This window comes from Symphalangus syndactylus, chromosome 5, assembly GCF_028878055.3.
Source record: "Symphalangus syndactylus isolate Jambi chromosome 5, NHGRI_mSymSyn1-v2.1_pri, whole genome shotgun sequence".
In the NCBI taxonomy this organism is placed as follows: domain Eukaryota; kingdom Metazoa; phylum Chordata; class Mammalia; order Primates; family Hylobatidae; genus Symphalangus; species Symphalangus syndactylus.
The window spans coordinates 46731354-46752863 of NC_072427.2; the positions used below are offsets into that span (position 1 = coordinate 46731354).

The 21510-nt window shown below is 40.4% G+C and overlaps 1 protein-coding gene across 5 annotated transcripts in view; it reads right to left on the reverse strand.

The window, feature by feature from the left end:
• Nucleotides 1-248: 248 nt before the first annotated feature.
• FAM81A (family with sequence similarity 81 member A) overlaps nt 249-21510 on the reverse strand; it is an 86077-nt gene continuing 64815 nt past the window's right edge. For all 5 annotated transcript variants that reach the window (XM_055278323.2, XM_055278322.2, XM_055278325.2 and 2 more), the window contains 5 exons: nt 16042-16171; nt 14413-14519; nt 9004-9139; nt 6565-6760; nt 249-2552 (listed from right to left, as the gene is read on the reverse strand). In XM_055278323.2, the coding sequence (XP_055134298.1) occupies nt 2428-2552; nt 6565-6760; nt 9004-9139; nt 14413-14519; nt 16042-16171 (694 nt within the window). In that variant the 3' untranslated portion in view covers nt 249-2427. The remainder of the gene's footprint in view (nt 2553-6564; nt 6761-9003; nt 9140-14412; nt 14520-16041; nt 16172-21510) is intronic.

Consider the following 21510-nt stretch of genomic DNA (forward strand, 5'->3'; position numbering starts at 1 on the left):
AGCACACACCCGAGAACTGCTAGAGACAAGAAGGCTGCAGAGAAGGCCCTACAGCCCCGAAGCCCACAGACCAGCAGCTCCCAATGACATTCCAGTCCTCAGAGGAGCTGCCAGGACTTGAGCACTTTATTTCAACCATCAAAGCGTTTCCACAGAGAGCAAACAGAAATATTTCCTATGGCATTTTAACTAATTAAGTCTTCAGCTCTACACTAAAAGACTTTTCAATTTAAAAATCATACACCACATTTATTTGAAAATTTTATTTTTCTTTTTATTGCAAATTTCTGATAAAGGAAAGAACATGGAAGCTGATTCTCATTCGAGCTTTGGTGAGAAGAGACCTGCACTGTGGCTCGACAGCTCACCACCTCGGCTGCACACCCAAACACGCGGAGGCCTCGGGCACGCACTGATGCCTGCGACCCACCTCCCAGAGGTTCTGACTTAATCGGTCTAGGAGGCACAGCGGGGCATCAGTAGCTTTCCCAACTCCTCCGGGATGATTTCAACATGTAGCCAAGGTGAGCACGCCTGCAGTGGCTCATCTCAAGGGGCTGGCAATGTCAAAGCACCTGAGAAGCTCAGCTGACAGCCAAGTGTCACCTGCTTACATCACTCCTTGGCCAGAGTCCAGCTGGTGCTCCCCGCCTCCCTCTTCCCAGGTGTCGATGTTCTGATTCCTTCTCCTCAAAGACCCCAGAGGACAGAGACGCTGGAGGAGGTGTGGCTTCCCGTGCTGTGGTTTGTGCTTAAACGTGGAGAACCACATGAACCATGTGTACGCTACCACAAAAGAAATTCACTTTCTGATTGCAAAACAGCATTCGCCTTTTTTTATTTGTTAAGTGGAAATTTGCGGCAAAATAAGAAAATATGTGTTGGATAATATAGTCCCTATATAACCTCTCATGTCCAAATTTGAAAAAAAAAATTGTCAAGCCATTGACAGCAAAATATGTACTTTAGCAGCATATTTTATATGGGTAAACAGTAATAGCCAGTTAGATACTTCATTTGTGATTTATCCTAAAAATAGAAAATGCTTTTTATTTTCCTGAGTCCTTGGCAAACAAAAAACATTTTTTTCTTTTTAATTGTTAAAGTATTCCTGTTTTTCTTTTTCCTGGGGCACCCTCACAGTTCAGAACGTTGTGTCTCACTGTCACTTTTTACATACAGAGATGAACAAACAGCACTGGGGCCAGTTTTCATGACTGATCAAATATGGCGATTGAAAATAACACACCCATCATCTACAAAGTTGCTCAAGATGAAAGTTTCTTACAATGCTATAAATGCAATATCGATTTGAATTGTTGTCCATACAAAAGTATGAATTTCTATTCCATTAGTAATACTGAATGATTAATACCTTAACAGTGATAAAATTTTTAGAACATTTAAAAAATACAGAGGATTCCACTTTTACATCATACTTCTGACAGATTATCATACTTTCTATTTTGTCTGCAAAACTTTTACAGAGTACAGTGCATTGACATGATAAAACCAAGGCACAAAAATACAGTTACGATAAGTGTATATAAACCCTAGCACTTTGTGCCAATTTTGGAAACAGAGAGATCAGAAAATCTGAAAAATTATCACATTCTATTTGATTAGTGAACAATTAATTGTGCAGTAAACAGACTGTTAACCACCATTCCATTATTAAATATATGGCTATCACTATACAGGTTGTGGATAATTCAAAAATAGTTTTAAATATTAAAACCTGTAATATCTAGGTGGTCAACGCAGATATTGAGCCTTACATTATCTAAATAAGTTTCCATTTAATTTGCAATCCACATGGCAGTTAGCAATTTTTAAACTATTTCCATTACATAAATGGTGGGGTTTATTCTAAATGTTAAATCCTTTCCCCTTACAAAAGACAGAAGATTTACAAGAAGATAACCAATATAAGAAATGCATAGACAACAATAATAAAATCCAAATTGGACTCAAAGGTTGAAGTCTAATCTACTGGGACATTCTCTTAATTTAGGGTGAGGAGCAACACATTCCTGTGATGATTCATTAGTTTCTTAATTTAAAAAAAATCACCATGACATTTTTCAAAATAGTAAACAGTCTTCATTAGTGCATCAAGCATTGAAGAAAAATTGTCGTCTTTCCATTCGTAAAATGAAGGAGATAAAAGCCTTTCAAAATCCAAGGCGGGGGATTTCCATTGAATTTAGAGAAGTGAAATAAACTGGTAAAAACTGTATTTCACACTTTTAATGAAAGAGTATTTTCAAGACTCAAGGTAAACATTTAGACCCATAAAAACACATTCTTGGCACATGCACGCCATGGATGGAACAATCCTGAATGCAGCGATGGCCTGGCTACAGAGGTATCTGGCTCCTAGCCCCACTGGCAAAACTGTCTTTTAGGACCTTGTCCCAGCTCCCTTCACATGGGGGTCTCTGGCTTCTGCATCAGCTGGATTTGCTTCTGTAGCTGGTCCCTGTCCAGCTTCATCTTGGCCTCGAGAACTTGCCTGAGAGATCCTATGCTTTCATAGACGGCTGTAAACCCTTGAAGGAGAGGTAAATTTCACAAGAGTTAACATTTTTTTTAAATGCTGTATCAAATTCTATAGTATCTAGTAATGGTTGATTCAGGCAAAAATTATTAATAGATGCTAAAACCCCTGGGATGAAAGTTTGATGGGGAACAGGTGAGTTTCTAGTTTCTCCCTAGAGATTACTTTTTAATTACAAAAAGGAAAAAGGAACTATTACAATGGAGAAGACTGTCATATACCACTTTAACCAAGTGATCAAAGCTCACGTCACCAATACTGGGAGAAACAACATCATGTAACTCCTGAAAAGATACCCTGAGCAGGGCACAACATCACTTCTTGACATTTTTAAAGAATACCAAAATACACAACCTAAATTATATCAAGATGAAGCAAACAGGCCTGGTACGGTGGCTCATGCCAGTAATCCCAGCACTTTGGGAGGCCGAGGCGGATGCATCACCTGAGGTCAGGAGTTCGAGCCAGCCTGGCCAACATGGCGAAACCCTGTCTCTATTAAAAATACAAAAATTAGCTGGATATGGTGGTTCACGCCTGTAGTCCCAGCTACTTGGGAGGCTGAGGCAGGGAGAATCACTTGAACCCAAGAAGCAGACGTTGCAGTGAGCCGAGATCGTGCTACTGCACTCCAGCCTGGGCAACAGAGCAAGACTCCGTCTCAAAAAAAAAAAAGTGAAGCAAACAAATCTAAACTAGGGATAGTCTACAAAATGCTGGCTGGCTGGTATTCTTTAAAAATGTCAACATCACTGAGAAACTGATCCAGATTAATAGAGAATAAATAAAGAAACATGACAACTAAATACGATGTGTAATTCTGGATTAGAACCTGAAGAGCCAACATCACTAATTATAGGAAAAATAAAAATTAAAACCACAATGAGTTATCACCTCACACCTGTTAGGATGGCTATTATCAAAAAGACAAAAGAGTACAAGCATTGGTGAGGGTGTGAAGAAAGGGGAACACTTGTACACTGTTGGTGGGAATGCAGAATGGGGCAGCCATAGTGGAAAACAGTATAGGGCAGGGGTATCCAGACTTTCGGCTTCCTTGGGCCACACTGAAAGAATTGTCTTGGGCAATACAAATACACTAACACTAATGATAGCTGATGAGTGATTTTAAAAAAAATCACAAACAAATCTCATAACGTGTTAAGAAAGTTTACGGATTTGGGTTGGGCTGCATTCAAAGCCATCCTGGGTCGCATGTGGGCTGCGGGATGTGGGTTGGACAAGCTTGGTATAGAGGTTACTAAAGAAATTTAAAATAGAACTACCATATGACTCAGCGATCTCACTACTGGGTATATTCCCAAAGGAAATTAAATTACTGCCTCATAAAGATATCTGCACTCCCCTGTTCACTGCACCATTATTTACAATAGCCAAGATATGGAAACAACTGAAGTGTGTCTATCAAAAAATTAGTGAATAAAGAAATTGTGCCTATATACATATGATGAATATTATTCAGCTTTACAAAAAAGGAGAGCCTGCCATTTGTCATAAGTGGATAAAAATGGAGGACATTATGCTAAGTGAAATAAGACAGATACAGAAAGAAAAATACTGCATGATCTCATATGTGGAATCTAAAAAAAGAAAAGGAAGGAAGGAAGGAAGGAAGGAAGGAAGGAAGGAAGGAAGGAAGGGGGGGAAGGGAGGGGAAGGGAAAGGAGGGGAAGGGAAGGGAAGGGAAGGGAGAAAGAAAAGAAAGAGAAAGAAAGAAAAAGAAAGAAAGGAAAGAGAAAGAAAGAAAAAGAAAGAAAGAGAAAAGAAAAAGAAAGAAAGAAAAAGAAAAGAAAAGACAAAAGAAAGAAGGAGGGAGGAAGGAAGGAAGGGAGGAAGGGAGGGAAGGAGGGAGGAAGGGAAGGCTGAGTCAGGTGGATTACTTGAGGTCTGCAGTTCGAGACCAGCCTGGCCAACGCCGTGAAACCCCATCTCTACTAAAAATACAATAATTAGCTGGGCCTGGTGGTGCACATCTACAATCCCAGCTACCCACTAGGCTGATGTATGAGAATCACTTGAATTTGGGAAGAATAGGTCGCAGTGAGCCGAGATTGAGCCACTGCACTCCAGCCTGGGTGACAAAGCAAGATTCTGTCTAAAAAAAAAGAAAAGAGAGAAAGTCGAAAACATAAAGACAGAGAATAAAACGGCGGTTGCCAAAGGTGGGGCGAAAGAGGAGGAAATGGGGAGATGCAGGTCAGAAGATACAAATTGCTGATATGGAGAATGAACAAGACCAGACATCTAATGTACAGCATGAGGACTACTGTCAATGATATTGCAACATACTGAGGCCCCATCTCTAAAAAAATTTTTTTAAATAAAAAACTGAGCTGGGCATGGTGGCACATGTCCATAGTCCTAGCTGCTCAGGAGGTCGAGGCAGGGGGTTCACTTGAGCCCAGGAGATTGCAGTGAGCTATGATCACACCACTTCACTCCAGCCTAGGCAACAGAGTGAGCCCCTGTCTCATTCTGTCATTTTTTTTTTTTAATTTCCAAAATAATGGAAATAATAAAGGAGTAAAAAGGCATCATGAGGCTAGGCCTGGTGGCTCTTGCCTGTAAACCCAGCACATCAGCAGGCCGAGCCGGGAGGATCATTTGAGGTTGGGAGTTCAAGACCAGCCTGGCCAACATGGTGAAACCTTGTCTCTATTAAAAATACAAAAAAAAAAAAACTAGCTGGGCATGATGGCGGGTGCCTGTAATCCCAGTTACTCAGGAGGCTGAGGCAGGAGAATCACTTGAACCCTGGAGGCAGAGGTTGCAGTGAGCCGAGATCACGCCACTGCACTCCAGGCTGGCAACAGAGCAAGATTCTGTCTCCAAAACAAACAAAGCAAAACAAAACAAAACAGAAATATATTGTCTTTGTAATAAAGAAAATGGCTTTATTTTTAAAAAGGCTCAGATGCTTTTCATATTAGGTGCTAAATATTAACATCCTCAATGGTATGTTAAGTAGATAACAATACATTCCTTCAGGGAATGATGCAAAGTTAAACATCGATGAAATATTCAAATACCATATTTTAATAGTCCAAAGACTAAGAAAGAAAATCATTTTTATCTTTACAAGTTCTCCAATTCATATATTTAATTGTAGCTCCTATAAATAGAATAATAAACATTTAGTGGTAATAACAAAATTATTCTTGGGATAACTAGCACTTTTATTTCCATGTGGCCAAAACAGAACAATTTCACAGAAGAAAATTCATGGAATCATACAATTGGAAGAAGCTAGGAGAGAATTTAGTTCCACTTCTCACACTACAGGAACATCTTCTTCCTGACCACAATCAACCAGCCTCTACTTGAATATTTTCCATAACAAAGAACTCTCTAGTTCCCAAAGCCATCAATCTTTTAGGACTGATTAACTTTAAGGTATTTTGCCTCATACTGAGTTAAAATCTGTCTTCAGGTACCTTCCACTTAGTGGTCACAGTTCTGTATTCCTGAGTTCAGAGCGTAAATCTAATCCCTCCCATATATGACAGCACTCAGAACTTGAAATCAGCGCTAACGTTCTCCTCTAAGCAAGTGTGAATTAATGGGCCCTGCTGACCTCCAGTAGAGGAAAATCATTCATTGCCAGGGTGGTACTGTACTGCTAGCACTATAAAATAAGCTCTCAAAACCCCCTCAAACATATGTGCTTCCTTCTGAGACATGTTAACCTTGGCTATGAACAGAAAAGAATTGGCCGATGGTGCTAAAGAAAATGTACCTCATTTGCAGGCTAAGCAATTTCAGTTTTGTTTGCCTGTCACTCATGGTGGCTCTTTATGTAGCTGAAATTCAAACAGCACTGCAGCTACTTAGAAAATACAGCACAGCTACTCAGAAAATCAACTAAGGATATTTCACGGTTATTACCATTAGCCGGGTTCATAGATAGTTGCAGGGGATACTAATTAATAGGTTTTAGAACAAACAGAAAATAAAGCACGTGAGCTGTTTTGGTTTTGGCCTACCAGCATTAACGTCTGCTTTCATTTCCTTGATGTTCTGGTTCATCTGTAACTCCAGCTTGGTGATTCGCCCATGCATCTTCTCCTCTTCTTGCCTTGTTCTCTGACCATCGAAAGTCTTCTTTTGACCCTCTTCTATTTTGTCAAGTCTGGCTGACATCTGGCTGAGCTTCTTCTCCATATCCCTTTCACTGGCTCCCTGAGATCCATGATAAGAACTGCACTTAATCACTCCAAAAAGAAATCTGCATTGCATTCACATCAGCCATAATATCCTTTAACAACAATCTGCAAGAAACAGATTCGCAACAGCTGCTTGTTGCCCACCATAATATCCATTCTCCCTTTCTTCCTTAACAGATCCATGATTTTCGGCTGGGTACAAGGTCATTCAAAATAAAGACTGCATTTTCAGGCTGGATGCGGTGGCTCACGCCTGTAATTCCAGCACTTTGGGAGGCCGAGGCAGGCAGATCACTTGAGGTCAGGAGTTCAAGACAAGCCTGGCCAACATGGTGAAACCCTGTCTTTATTAAAAATACAAAAATTAGCCAGGGACGGTGGTAGGTGCCTGTAATCCCAGCTACATAGGAGGCTGAGGCAGGAGAATCGCTTGAACTGGGGTGGCGAGGTTGCAGTGAGCCAAGATCTCGCCATTCCACTCCAGCCTGGGTAACAGAGTGAGACTCTGTCTCAAAAAACAAACAAACAAACAAAAAAAAAACACCACTACATTCAATGAGATGTAAGTACAAGTGTATATGGCAGCTTCCAGGCAAAGTTAAAAGACAGCTGATGTATATCCTTACTTCTTCCTTCTCTTTCTGGAATTCAGCCAGAATGGCTGGAGCTCTAGCAGCTATATTGAATTATGAAGATATGGATCACTGTAGGATTGGCAAAAAGTTAAACTGGAAGGATCCTGGGTCACTGAGGACTGAGAAGCTATCACACCAGTCCTGCATTACCTATACCCAGACTTCCGTTATGCAAAATAAAAAATAAGTTTCTATTTCATGAAAGCCACCATTATCCTGGGGTTTACTCTTAGCTATTAAACCAATCCATGTATAAACAGTGATCCAAAGACCAAGAATTACTAGTACAAATGTATTAGTATAAATCCAAGTAAGCCAATTAGTAGATGTGATGGAAATATGGGGAAATACTTAAAAGAACATATTTAATATTTTAAATATATATAAAATCAGATATGAAAATTAAGTCTTTCCTTTCCTTTTTCCTTTCCACATGCTTGGTTTTTATCGGAATGTGTGTCTGCCAGTGAGCTTGGAGGCCAAGACTGCAAACTCCAAGCTGTAAGTGAGTTATGGCATGATACTCCTCTCTTGACGGTGCTCAGTGCAGAGTCTGCAATTCAACAGCTCCACATCTGGAGAGAGCAGAGTCAGAGATGTACCGCACCAGTCATTTCAGCTCAATCATCAATATCCAACAAGAGGAAACAGTGCAAGAAAAGGGAAGGGAGACGGAGATGTCATGCTAAATAATTAAAACCAGTGAAAATTTGCTTGCCAGGTACTGGTTTGGAAGCATAACAATTTTGAATACTACATATGAGAGACTTTTTTTTTTTTTTTTTTTTTGAGATAGAGTCTCACTCTGTCACCCAGGCTGGAGTGCAGCATGCAGTCATAGCTCACTGCAGTCTTGACCTTCCTGGGCTCAAGCTGGATTCAGGCTCAGCCTCCTGAGTAGCTGGGACTACAAGCGTGTGTCACCATGCTCAGCTAATTTTTGTGTTTTTTGTAGAGATGGGGTTTCACCATATTTCCCAGGCTGGTCTCGAACTCCTGGGCTCAAGCGATCCTCCCGCCTCAGCCTCCCAAAGTGTTGGGATTACAGGAGTGAGCCACAGTGCCCAGCACAAGACTTTCTTGATATCGTTTTTGAGCAGTTCTACAAACCTTAGCTCTGTGAGAGACTGGGATGAAGGAGAAGGAAAATGGGGGAAAAAAATGGTGGATTCTGTTTATATGTTGCACTGTGGTATCTCACGTGTAGCTACAGTAGAATGGCGTGACCTGGAGACAGAAATCTATTCAACACCAGGCAAAAAAGCAAGATCAGATCAAGAAATTAAAACAAACAAGAATGAAGTTGGTGATTCTTAGTTTTATGTAGAAACGCAGATGAACAATTTGGATCATTAAGGTTTTAGCTTAAGTTCATCTTAACTGAAAGTAATGAAATTTGCTACTTAGTCTTTGTTAACCAAAACAAGTCAGAGTGTTCTATCTCTTTATGAAGAATACAAAGAATCAATATGAACTATGGAAATGGATTTTAAGGCAAGAAACAATTGAACAGCTTTAGGTGGTGCCAAATAAATCAGTGATAAATTACTAGGTATTATTATTCAAACAGTGTAGGCCCCCACTGAATAACTTGACTAAATTATTGCTAAACATCAATACCTACACTGTTTTCCTTAACAATCAAGGAAAGCTGATCAATTTTCTGTAAAAGCTCTTTTTCTATCCGTTCTTGTTCCTGTTGCAACCAACTCCGTGCAGATAATATCTGGTTACTGAGTTCCTCAACTGTACCTTTAAATCTAAAAAAAAAAAAAAAAGAAAAAAAGAAAAAAAATTGCAAGTTAGATGTAAAACAGTTTTTTTATTTTTTTTTTTTATTTTAAGTTCCAGGGTACATGTTCAGGATATACAGATTTGTTACACAGGTAAACATGTGCCATGGTGGTTTGCTGCATCTGTCAACCCATCACCTAGGTATCAAGCTCTGCATCTATTAGCTATTTTTCCTGATGCTCTCCCTTGCCCCCCCATGCCCCCAGGCCCCAGTATGTGTTGGTCCTCTCCCTGTGCCCACATATTCTCATTGTTCAGCTCCCACTTATAAGTAAGAACATGAGGCGTTTGGTTTTCTGTTTCTGCGTTACTTTGCTGAGGATAACGGCTTCCACCTCCATCCATGTCCCTGCAAAGGGTATGCTCTCATTCCTTTTTATGGTTGCATAGTATTCCATGGTATATAAGTACCATATTTTCTTTATCTAGTCTATCATTGATGGACATTTCGGTTGATTCCATGTCTTTGCTATTGTGAATAGTGCTGCAGTGAACATACGTATGCATGTTTCTTTATAACTGAATGATGTATATTCCTTTAGGTATATGCCCAGTAATGGGATTGCTGAGTCAAATGGTATTTCTGGTTCTAAGAATTTTTTTTAATGACATCATACAATATCATTTTCCAACTATCATATTTCTGGTATATATGCCAGCATCAAACTAGGCTCAATCAGAATTACATATTTACCTTTTCTTAGAATTGCACTTAGCACTAACTTGGGAAGCTGGTAAGGCAGGAGAATACAACCGATAAACCATCTGATGGTGCTTCCTACCACAAGGAGTAGGCGGCACAGGCACTGAGGTGACACAGAGACACAGAGCTGGGCCAGCCGCAGACCCCTGCAGTTCCGAGGGTCCATGATACTCCTGGCTTAGAGGACACAGTGTCTCTCATCTCCTCTTCTAGGGTCCCCTTCTTCCCCAGGCTCTTCCTCCTAGTCCCTTTTATCTCTTGGGACTAGAACCTGGCTCCCTTTCTCTCTAACATTCCCCAAATTGCCCTTGCCCTCTATCGATATTTTCTAATGTAAATCAAAAGAAAAATTGAAAGAAAAAAATAAAACCCTCCCATCCTTCCATTCCTCTCCCTTCCCAAATTCCTTATAACTGTCCATACATGCTACCTCCCTCTTAATTACTTCTTTCCAGTTTTATTATAATATGTAATAAAATACAGAAGAATGTATGTGATGTAGACATATGACTTAAATAATGATAACATGAACACCCATTGTAGTAGAGCTACCACTTGTCCTGCAATATCTGTTCTCTTCTTCTTCCTTATTAAGAAGCCCTCAAATGTCAACTGGGTGCATGGCTGCCTAGTCAGAGACCACATTTCCCAGGATCCCTTGCAGCGAGATGTAGCCTCATGATGCATAAAAGTCATAAGCAAGCCTTTCCAGTCATATCTTTAAAAACAAAGCTTCTGCCCTGGACTCTCTCCCTGTCCCAGGTGACTGGGAAGGGACAAGGACTGGAGCCTTGGAAAAACCACACTGAGTTGTGAGTGCTGCCTGTCTCCTCTGGACCACTGATCTCCGCATTGTTAAGTGAGAGCCACCGTGGAAGCTAACTTGTACCGTAAGTACGCAACCATGGCTGGGACTACAGGCGCGCACCACTACGCCCGGCTAATTTTTGTATTTTTGTAGAGACAGGGTTTCACCATGTTGGCCAGACTGGTTTCCTGACCTCAAGTGATCTGCCTTCCTTGGCATCCCACAGTGCTGGGATTACAGGCGTGAGCCCCCCCCTGCCTGGCCAGCGTTGTGTATTTTTAAATTTTATATAAATGGAACAGTACTACAGTGTGAGTTTTCTACTCCTTTTTTCACTCAACATATGTCTGTGAGATTCATTCATGCTGATTTGTATAGCTGTAGTGAATTCATTTTCATTGTTGAATAATATTCAATTTTATGAATATACCACAGCTTATCCAGTCTTCTGTTGATGGACATTTGTTTTGGTTTGTTTTTATCCATCTTTGCTATTAAAAATAATGCTGTTATGGGCTGGGCGCAGTGACTTACGCCTGTAATCCCAGCACTTTGGGAGGCCGAGGTGGGCAGATCACGAGGTCAAGAGATTGAGACCATCCTGGCTAACATGGTGAAACCTCATCTCTACCAAAAATACAAAAATTAGCTGGGCGTGGTGGCACATGCCTGTAGTCCCAGCTACTCTGGAGGCTGAGACAGGAGAATCGTTGAACCCAGGAGGCGGAGGTTGCAGTGAGCCATGATCGATCGAGCACACTGCACTCCAGCCTGGCGACAGAGCAAGACTCCATCTCAAAATAAATAAATAAATAAATAAATAAATAAATAAATAAATAAGTAAAAATAATAATGCTGTTATGAAAATACTGATACATAGCTCCTGGTTCACATTTGGGAGAGTTTCTCTAGGGTCTGAACACGTCCACCTTTTCCAGAAAACACCAGACTGTTTTCTAGAGTGGTTGTAGTACTTCACATTTTACTAGTGCTATTAAGAGGTCCTATTCTCCACATCCTTGCTAACACTTTCACATATCTGATGTGAATTTGTGTCCTCTGGATTTTTTCTAACATTTGGAAATTATACACTCAATTTTATTCTTTTAGAATAGAAATTTTAATACACACCTTTAATTTATCAAAGTCTAAAGTTATTCAATGTCTCCAATTTGATCCTGAAAAACTCCTAAGAATAATTTCGGAAATCTTCCTCCTCATTTAGATGTTGTCATTGACCTATATTTTAGTTGTGTTTTGGTCCTCTGCAAATTCAACTTTAATATTACTGTTTGTTTAGATTTGCCCAATGTTCATCATGTTCTTTGCTCATCCTTTCTTCTTATATTTTCGATCTTCTTTTTGTATTATTTTCTTTGTTTCTTTTTCTTTTTTTTTTTTTTTTTTTTTTGAGATGGAGTCTCGCTCCATTGCCCAGGCTGGAGTGCAGTGGCATGATTTCGGCTCACTGCAACTTCTGCCTCCTGGGTTCAGGCGATTTCCAGCTACTTTTGTATTTTTAGTAGAGACAGGGTTTCACCATGTTGGCCAGGCTGGTCTTGAACTCCTGACCTCAGGTGATCTGCCCACCTCAGCCTTCCAAAGTGCTGGGATTATGGGCGTGAACCACCACATCCAGCCATGAAGGCTGTCTTTTTAAAATTCCATTAGTGTAGTTTTATTAGTACACTTTGAGTTCTTTTTTTTTTTTTTTTTTTTTGAGACAGGGTCTCATTCTGTCACTTAGGCTAGAGTGCAGTGGCTCAGTCATAGCTCACTGCAGCCTCAACCTCCTGGACTCAAGCAATTCTCTTGCCTCAGCCTCCTGAGTAGCTGGGACTATAGGCATGCACCACCATATCCAGCTAACTTTGAGTTCTTATTTGTCTGAAAGATCTTTATTTTTCCACTGGCTGACAATCAGTCTCTCAGAATCTGAAGGTACCAGACCACCTTCTCACCATTAATATGGCTGAGGAATCAGCATTGGTCTAATTTCTCTCTCTGCTTTAAGATCTTTCTATATTTGGTGTTGTGCAGTTTTAGAGCACCAAACTGATGTGTCTAGACTTGGCTTTTTACTTATTCTACTGGAATGTAGTTGGCTTTCTTTTCTTTTTTTTTTTTTTTTTTTTTTGAGACAGGGTGCTATTCTGTTGCCCAGGCTGGAGTGCAGTGGTGTGATCTCAGCTCACTGCTGCAGCCTCTGCCTCCTGGGTTCCAGCAATTCTCATGTCTCAGCCTCCCGAGCAGCTGGGATTACAGGCCCGCACCGCCATGCCTGGCTAATTTTTGTATTTTTAGTAGAGACAGCGTTTCACCATGTTAGCCAGGTTGGTCTGAAACTCCTGCCCTCAAGTGATCCATCTGCCTTGGCCTCCCAGAGTGCTGAGATTATAGGCATGAGCCACCACACCCACCCTGTATTTGGTTTTCTAAGTTTGAGATTTCTCTTTCATCAATTCTGTATGCTTGTCTGCCATTCTCTCTTTTGATACTGCTTCTCCCCTATTCCCTCTATTATCTCTCATAGGATTCTGATTAGGCATAGGTTGGGCCTTCTCACTCTGTCTTCTATTTGTGTCTATTGCTGTCACAAAAAATCACCCCTGCGAGCTGCCCAACCCCCCCTGCAGCCTCATGCCCCACTGCTTCACCCTCACTCCCTGTTCCAGTCACCCTCGTCATCTTTCAGTTTCTTGCATGTCACATTCCTCCCACGACAGGCTATTCAACCTCGTATATTCTCATCCTACTCTTTACATAGCAAAGCCCCATTCACTCTTCAGCTCTCACCTCCAACATCCCTTCCTCAGGAAGGCCCCACAACCAGGCCTCTCACTCATTCTCACAGCACCGCTGAATTAGTTTCCTGTGGCTGCTCTAACTAATTACTACAAACCTGGTGGCAGAAAACAATACAGATTTATTCTCTTGCAGTTCTGGAAACTGAAAGGCTAAAATAAGTTTCACTGGCATAAAGTCAAGGTGTCTGTAGGGTGGGTTCTTCTGGAGGCTCTGAGGGGAAAATTGTTTCCTTGCCTTTTGCAGCTTCTAGTGGCCTCCTGTGTTCCTTAGCTTGGAACCCTTTGCCCTGTCCTCAAAGTCTCGCTTCCATTGTCACATGGCCTTCTCTCTTGACTCTGACCCTATTGCCTCCCTCTTATAAGGACTCTAGTGATCACATCAGGCTTATCAGATAAAACCCATTTTAAAATCCGTGACATAATCTCATCTGCAAAGTCCCCTTTTGCCATGTAAGGTAATATATTCACAACTTCCAGGGATTAGGACACGAAGATATTTAGAGGACCGTTATTCAGCCTACCACAACCATGAACCAAACCTTCAACACACTTACCACCATTAGTAATAATATAGTAGATGCTCATTTACGTCATTGATTAATGGTCATCGGCTCCCCAGACTAAACTCCACAAGGATAAGAACAGAGTCTGGTTTGTGTTCATTACCAGATCCTCAGCCCCTAGGCCAACGAATACTCAATACACACTTGTTGAATGAATAGGTGGATAATTATCCAAACACAAAAAACAATAATTATGAAGGAAAAGTGGCAACATGCTACATGGAAACTTTTCTTTTTAACTTCCATTATTGTTTTGAATTTGCGCAATAAATAAAAACCAAGAGGAAAAAAATCATAGTATTGCATAAACTCATAAAGAACTTTAAGTTTTTTTTTTTTAAATAAATTGATTGCTTACTTCGTGTCCAAAAGCTGAAGCTGGTGGTTACTGTCTCTGTGGGACATCTTCAGTTTGGTGCTCTGCTCTGATATTGACAAGTCCACTCTGTTCAAAAGCTGAGAAATCTGGAAAACAAACCTTGCTTATAAATATCACATCTAACATCTTCAGATGCAACTTCATAAAACATTTAGTAAGCATTATTCTAGTCAATGGCATTAAGATTCGATCTAATTTGATAAATTCATTTATGAGTCTACCTCATCTTCCCACCTCCATTTTCTTTCTTATATACCCATCGAAAATCAAGACCAGTAGCACTGCCAAAATATTCATCATGCACTAAGCACTTAATTTTACATACAGTTCTCTGAGGAGCAAGCCCAATTCCCGCCCAAGGCCGCAACTTCAACCAGCTGTCATGATAGTCAACCTTACCCTGGAATTTCTACCATCAGCGTAACGGCTAATCATAGAAAATTGAATTTTTATTGTTTACAAAATCCATCAAGGTCTCAGATTTACCTCCATAACAAGTCAGGTCACCAGTCAATATAACTTGTAGACTATCTCCCTCCTATTCCCTTCACACACCACCTACCCATGTCCCTTGTCTTTACTGAAATTTAACAAAAACCAGTCCTGTGTGAAATTTCTGCCTTTTCTGCAAAAATTAAAATGTTCCATGTTCTTTACTTAGAGATTCATGGTTATTTGTCAGATCCAGAAGAAAGAGAAAGAATGTCTCTTTTGATGGAGATCTGTACATATTTTACTTGGCTTGGCTATAAAGAAGCTTATGATTTCCTTAGCATCTCTTCTCTGGTGTAGTAATTCCATCCCCACTCATTCTTCAAAAAAGAAATTATTATTGGATTGTCTTTTTATTCTTTTTCATAGTTTTATAATATCTGTATTTTTCACATAAGTAGCTTTATATTCTTATTGGAGATAATTAAGGTATAAATGTATTTAATCCAGTAAGTTAACCAGATGCTCCTATTTTACTGGAATAGTCTCTTTAAACAAACAATAGCAAATAAGGCAGATACTGTGGAAAAAGTCCTAGGAGACAGGCCCTATGATGGCAAAGGGAAACTTTTAAGTGGCCAAAAAACAAACTGAAATGCCAAAAGTTTTGCTTTGTGAAATTAATCTGTGATGTCTGAGGTCAAATATTCTCATATTCATTAGCCTGCCTACGCTCTAGCTTTGCCTAATTTTGTCCCACATACAGACTATGTGATGAGGTAGTACATACAATGAGTCCCAGGGAATACATTATTTCCTGAATCAAAAATTGGGATGAGTGGCTTGTAAAGGAATGCTTGATCGCTTACATGTGCAAGAGATAGCTTTCAAGGTGTCATTTAGAATTTCTGGAATGTATTCGTTGTTCTAGGAATGTGGTGGTGGGGGAAAGAATTAGGATTATACCAAACAATTTTGGTGGTTTGGTTGCCAGACACATGAAGGGCTACTCTAGTGAAATAGGAAAGGAAGAAGCAAAGAAAAGATGCTTATGATTGGCATAAACCCATGCTAGGTGCCCCAGCTGGTTTCTCCTTTAAGAAATAATCAACACCATGTTATTCTTAGCTAAGAAGAAATTACCTGCTTCTAAAAGCTACCTGAAACAGGTCATACCTGTCCCTCTGCGTCTTTGATTTTCGTTTCCAAGATAAGTTTGGCAGCCTGCTGTTCTTTGTTCAAGTGCTGGAGCCCCTCATAAGTCGTTTTGTGCTCTGCAGAAAGTCTAGCTATGCTGGCATCACATCTGTCCAGACAAAGAACAAAGCTGATTCTTATTAAAGTTTAAACACAATGCGCCAAACTTCCTTACACACTCTGAAATGCAAAACCCACTCAAAGAAACTGCGCTATCAATCATTCTTTTGAACAGAGGTTCAAATGAATTCAGAGAGCTGGCCTCATTATCGTTTTTACACTAAACCACAGGGATGTTGCTTAATAAGGCTAGAGATGTAACCACCAAAGAAATAAAGTCTTTCCAATGATCATGAGTACAACATTATGTGCAGTGAGAGGCCAATACAAAGAGCAGAGCTAGTGTGCTGGATGTGGTCTGTCACTCTTAAGTACCACCCCTGCCTTTCGAAGTTGGGGGCCTCCTTGGATTTGGGAGGCAACTTCTACCATGTTGGAAAATATTACTTCTAAACTTTGACTGACTCTCTTGTAAGGCTGTATAGTATGAGTGGGGTCTACAGCAGGGGAAGGCTTTGCAGCCAGTTTAAGCTGTAGTAAAAGCTGCTGCCCTGTGGGCCTTGCAACTTGGCAGATCCAGTGGTACTCAAAGTATGTGTGGCAGATGAGCTGTGTAGGGCCTCTGTCAAGTCCTAATAGGAGAGTCACAGAATGGACCCATAAGAGTTTAGAGCTAACTAATTCTCTGTTCTGAGACAATATTCCTCTGTTGAGAAGTAGCTGCTGGCTTGCTACTGGGCTCTGGTAGAGACAGAATGCCATTAGGTGACTCTACAATCGGAGCAATCCATCATGAATACCACACTAGAAGGTGGACCTAGAACAGCACTCCATCTTCAAGGGGAAGGGCTCAAGCAGATTCAAAAGGCACAAGTAAGTTACAAGAGCCCAAATTCCCACCATGGCATCTATTCCTGCTACTGCACCAACTCTCCTTCAGTCCATGCCTATGACTTCTTCATCTTCTCCCTCCTGCTGCTTGGGAGGCTGAGGTTGAGGCAGGAGAATTGCTTGAGCCCAGGAGTTCAAGGCCAGCCTGGGCAACATAGTGAGACCCTGTGTCCACAAAAAGATAAAATGATAATACAAAAAAAAAAAGCAAAAAGCAAAAAACCTGTGGTTTCTAGAAGAGTTCTTGATGACCAGGTAGACTGAGGCAAAAGTCAGGCCTGGCTCAACCTACAGAATGGGAGAAAATTTTTGCAATCTACTCATCTGACAAAGGGCTAATATCCAGAATCTACAATGAACTCAAACAAATACAAGAAAAAAAAAACAACCCCATCAAAAAGTGAGCAAAGGGTATGAACAGGCACTTCTCAAAAGAAGACATTTATGCAGCCAAAACACACATGAAAAAATGCTCATCATCACTGGCCATCAGAGAAATGCAAATCAAAACCACAATGAGATACCATCTCACACCAGTTAGAATGGCGATCATTAAAAAGTCAGGAAACAACAGGTGCTGGAGAGGATGTGGAGAAATAGGAACACTTTTACACTGTTGGTGAGACTGTAAACTAGGTCAACCATTGTGGAAGTCAGTGTGGCAATTCCTCAGGGATCTAGAACTAGAAATACCATTTGACCCAGCAATCCCATTACGGGGTATATACCCAAAGGACTATAAATCATGCTGCTATAAAGACACATGCACATGTATGTTTATTGCGGCACCATTCACAATAGCAAAGACTTGGAACCAACCCAAATGTCCAACAATGATAGACTGGATTAAGAAAATGTGGCACATATACACCATGGAATACTATGCAGCCATAAAAAATGATGAGTTCATGTCCTTTGTAGGGACATGGATGAAGCTGGAAACCATCATTCTCAGCAAACTATCACAAGGACAAAAAACCAAACACCGCATGTTCTCACTCATAGGTGGGAATTGAACAATGAGAACACATGGACACAGGAAGGGGAACATCACACACTGGGGCCTGTTGTGGGGTGGGGGGAGGGGGGAGGGATAGCATTTGGAGATATACCTAATGTTAAATGACGAGTTACTGGGTGCAGAACACCAACGTGGCACACGTATGCATATGTAACCTGCATGTTGTGCACATGTACCCTAAAACTTAAAATATAATAAAAAAAATAAATAAATAAAATACAAAAATAAAGGTAAAGGAAAAATGAAAAAAAAAAAAAAAAAAAAAAGAAAGTCAGGCCTGGCTTACAGATGGTCACACCCAGTATGCTGACACCTTCTGCAATAAGACTGCTGATGCTTCTAGGTCCACTCAGGAGTAGCCCTAAAGATTGTCAGGAAGGCAGAATTTCAAACAATATATTGGGAGATTCATTTTGCCTGGAATAAGAGATGGCCAGACGTTCAAGGAAAGTGGCTAATGGTTAGAGACTTAGGAAAAAACTGGAGGATTAGTGACAAGGAAAAGAGTTTATATAAATGGATCATTCTTAAGTGACAAAACATCTTTGCTCCTTGTAAATGCTCTTGGCATCGTAGGGACCGAAGCCCCAAACTATACTTCCCAGACGTCCTTGCCAGAAGGGTTCTGAGTTCGATTCTGACAGTGAGAGGCATTTATACAAGACAGAAGGTAGAAGAGGAGAACCCTTTATTTTCCCCTGTCAGTGGTGGGCAGACACAGGGGTGACCTGCAGATGTGAGGTGTACATCCACTTCCAGGCACACACCATCCAGCAAATCACTTACTTCCATGCTATAGGCAGCTAAGATGATCAATGACTCCTTTCTGTGATTTTTTTTTTTTTGAGACAGAGTCTAACTCTGTCACCCAGGCTGGAGTGCAGTGGCGCGATCTCGGCTCACTGCAACCTCTGCCTCCCGGGTTCAAGCCATTCTTCTGCCTCAGCCTCCTGAGTAGCTGGGATTACAGGTACACATCACCATGCGTGGCTAATTTTTGTATTTTTAGTAGACACGAAGTTTCATCATGTTGGCCAGGCTGGTCTCAAATTCCTGACCACAGGTGATCCACCCGCCTCAGCTTCCCAAAGTGCTGGGATTACAGATGTGTGCCACCGCGCCCGGCCCTTGTCTTAATAATTCTAGACTGGACATAGTTGAAGACAGAATCAGTGGATTCAATGATAGTAGCAAGGAACTCACTCAGAATGTAGTGGACAGAGATTAAAAACATGAAAACATAGTTAAGAAACATGGAAGTCAAATAGAGGGATGTTAACATACGTCAAGGAGGAGTTCCAATAGAAGGAAATAGAGATAATGGCAGAGAAGCAGTATTTGAGGTGTGAATGACAACAATTTTCTAAACTGAAGAAAGACATGAATCTTAAGATATTCAATAAATACAAACTGGGATAAGTAAAAATAAAGCATGGGGAAATTCAGATAACCGATGATAAATATAAAATCTTAAAAGCTACAGACTAAAGAGAAGTAACCTAGCCAAAACTACCAAAAACTGACAATAAGACTGACAGCCCACAATAGACATAGGAGACAATAGATATCAGAAGATAATGGAGAAACATCTTCTAAGTATTGAGGGTAAATAATCTATCATCCAAGAGTAAGTACAAAATAAAGACTCTTTCTAACATGCAAATACTAACAAATATATCACCCACAAGCCAATACTGAAAAAGTTACTAATGAATGTACTTCAGTAAGGATAAAAGAACACCCACAAAGAAGGAGTAGGTTGCAAGAAACAATGGTGAGTAAATGGATAAAATTGTGGTAAACTTAATTTATTATTGACTCTAAAGAAAGTAAGCTACCAGCTCAATTATTCCAACTTTCTTATAGACTCTCACTTTGCAACAACTGTTCTAGAATGTAAACTGCATGCAAGGAGACATTATACATGCCTTTTTCATCACTAAAACCCTAGTTTTATTTATTGCCTTGCATATGGTAGAGGTTTAATAAATATTTGTGAATGAATGAATGTAAGGAAATATTGACTATGTACTAGATACTTGACATACATTATTTCATTAATCCTCACAAATCATTCCCATGTCATAAATGATGATTAAAAATAATGCCAAATATAGAGCCTGATTTTTTATTTTGAGTTCATAATTTTTTAGCAAAATATTATTTAACTCATATTTGGGGAAAGCTGAGGTTTTTTAAATACTATGAAATAAAAAATATTATAGTTTTTTAAAAAGACATTATTTTCCAGTCCAAACATAAGTTCCTAGATAAACACTATCAGGTATCACTACATCAGACCAGTTTCATCACCTTTACAAAGCTATTTGAGAGACAGACTGTGTTTTAAAATGTAGTTTGAAAAGTCTCAAAAGTACTCTGAAGCTTTCACTAGCTATCACTTGGCTTCAATGCTGTGTCTCACTTGGAAACACAAGTACTATAACATAAATTTCTATTAATACAACAGTGGCTAGGGCTGGGCACAGTGGCTCACACCTGTAATCCCAGAACTTTAGGAGGCCGAGGCAGGTGGGTCGCTTGAGGCCAGGAGTTTGAGACCAGCCTGGCCAACGTGGCAAAACCCCATCTCTACTAAAAATACAAAAATTAGCTGGGTGTGGTGGTGCATGCATGTAATCCCAGCTACTCAGGAGCCTGAGGCACAAGAATCGCTTGAGCCTGGGAGGCGGAGGTTGCAGTGAGCTGAGATTGTGCCATTGCACTCCAGCCTGGGTGACACAGTGAGACTCTGTCAAAAAAAAAAAAATAGTGGCTAAATACATTGAATTATAGTACATAGATGTAGCAGAATACTCCATATCCAATTAAAAAGTATGCTAGATCTATGTGCATACTGGAAGTGTCCACATGTTATGTGGACAAACATTTTGCAGAATAGTATATATAATACTTTGTAAAGTTAAAATCACACTGTAAAGTAACTTATTAGACTACAAACCATTGTATCATTGGAATGATAAACTATTATCTTATTATTACTTATGAGAAAAGTCTGAAAGGACAGACAACAGACTGTTAACACTAGTTACCTCTAAGGAGTAAAACAGAGCCAAGAGGTGGTAAGGCTTTTTTTTTTTTGAGACAGAGTCTCACTCTGTCGCCCAGGCTGGAGTGCAGTGGCGCAATCTCAGCTCACTGCAACCTCCCAGGCTCAAGCGATTGTCCTGCCTCAGGCTCCTGAGTGGCTGGGATTACAGGCGCCCACTACCACGCCCAGCTAATTTTTGTATTTTTAGTAGAGACAGGTTTTCACCATGTTGGCCAGGCTGGTCTCGGAACTCCTGACCTCAGGTAATCCACCCGCCTCGGCCTCCCAAAGTGCTGCCACCACTCCTGGCCAGGCTTCATTTTTATTTTGTATATTCAATTAAATTTCTGATTCTTTCCTACCAGCACACATCCCTTGTGTACTTTTGTAAATAAAGAAGCAGGCTGGGTAGGGGACACAGAGA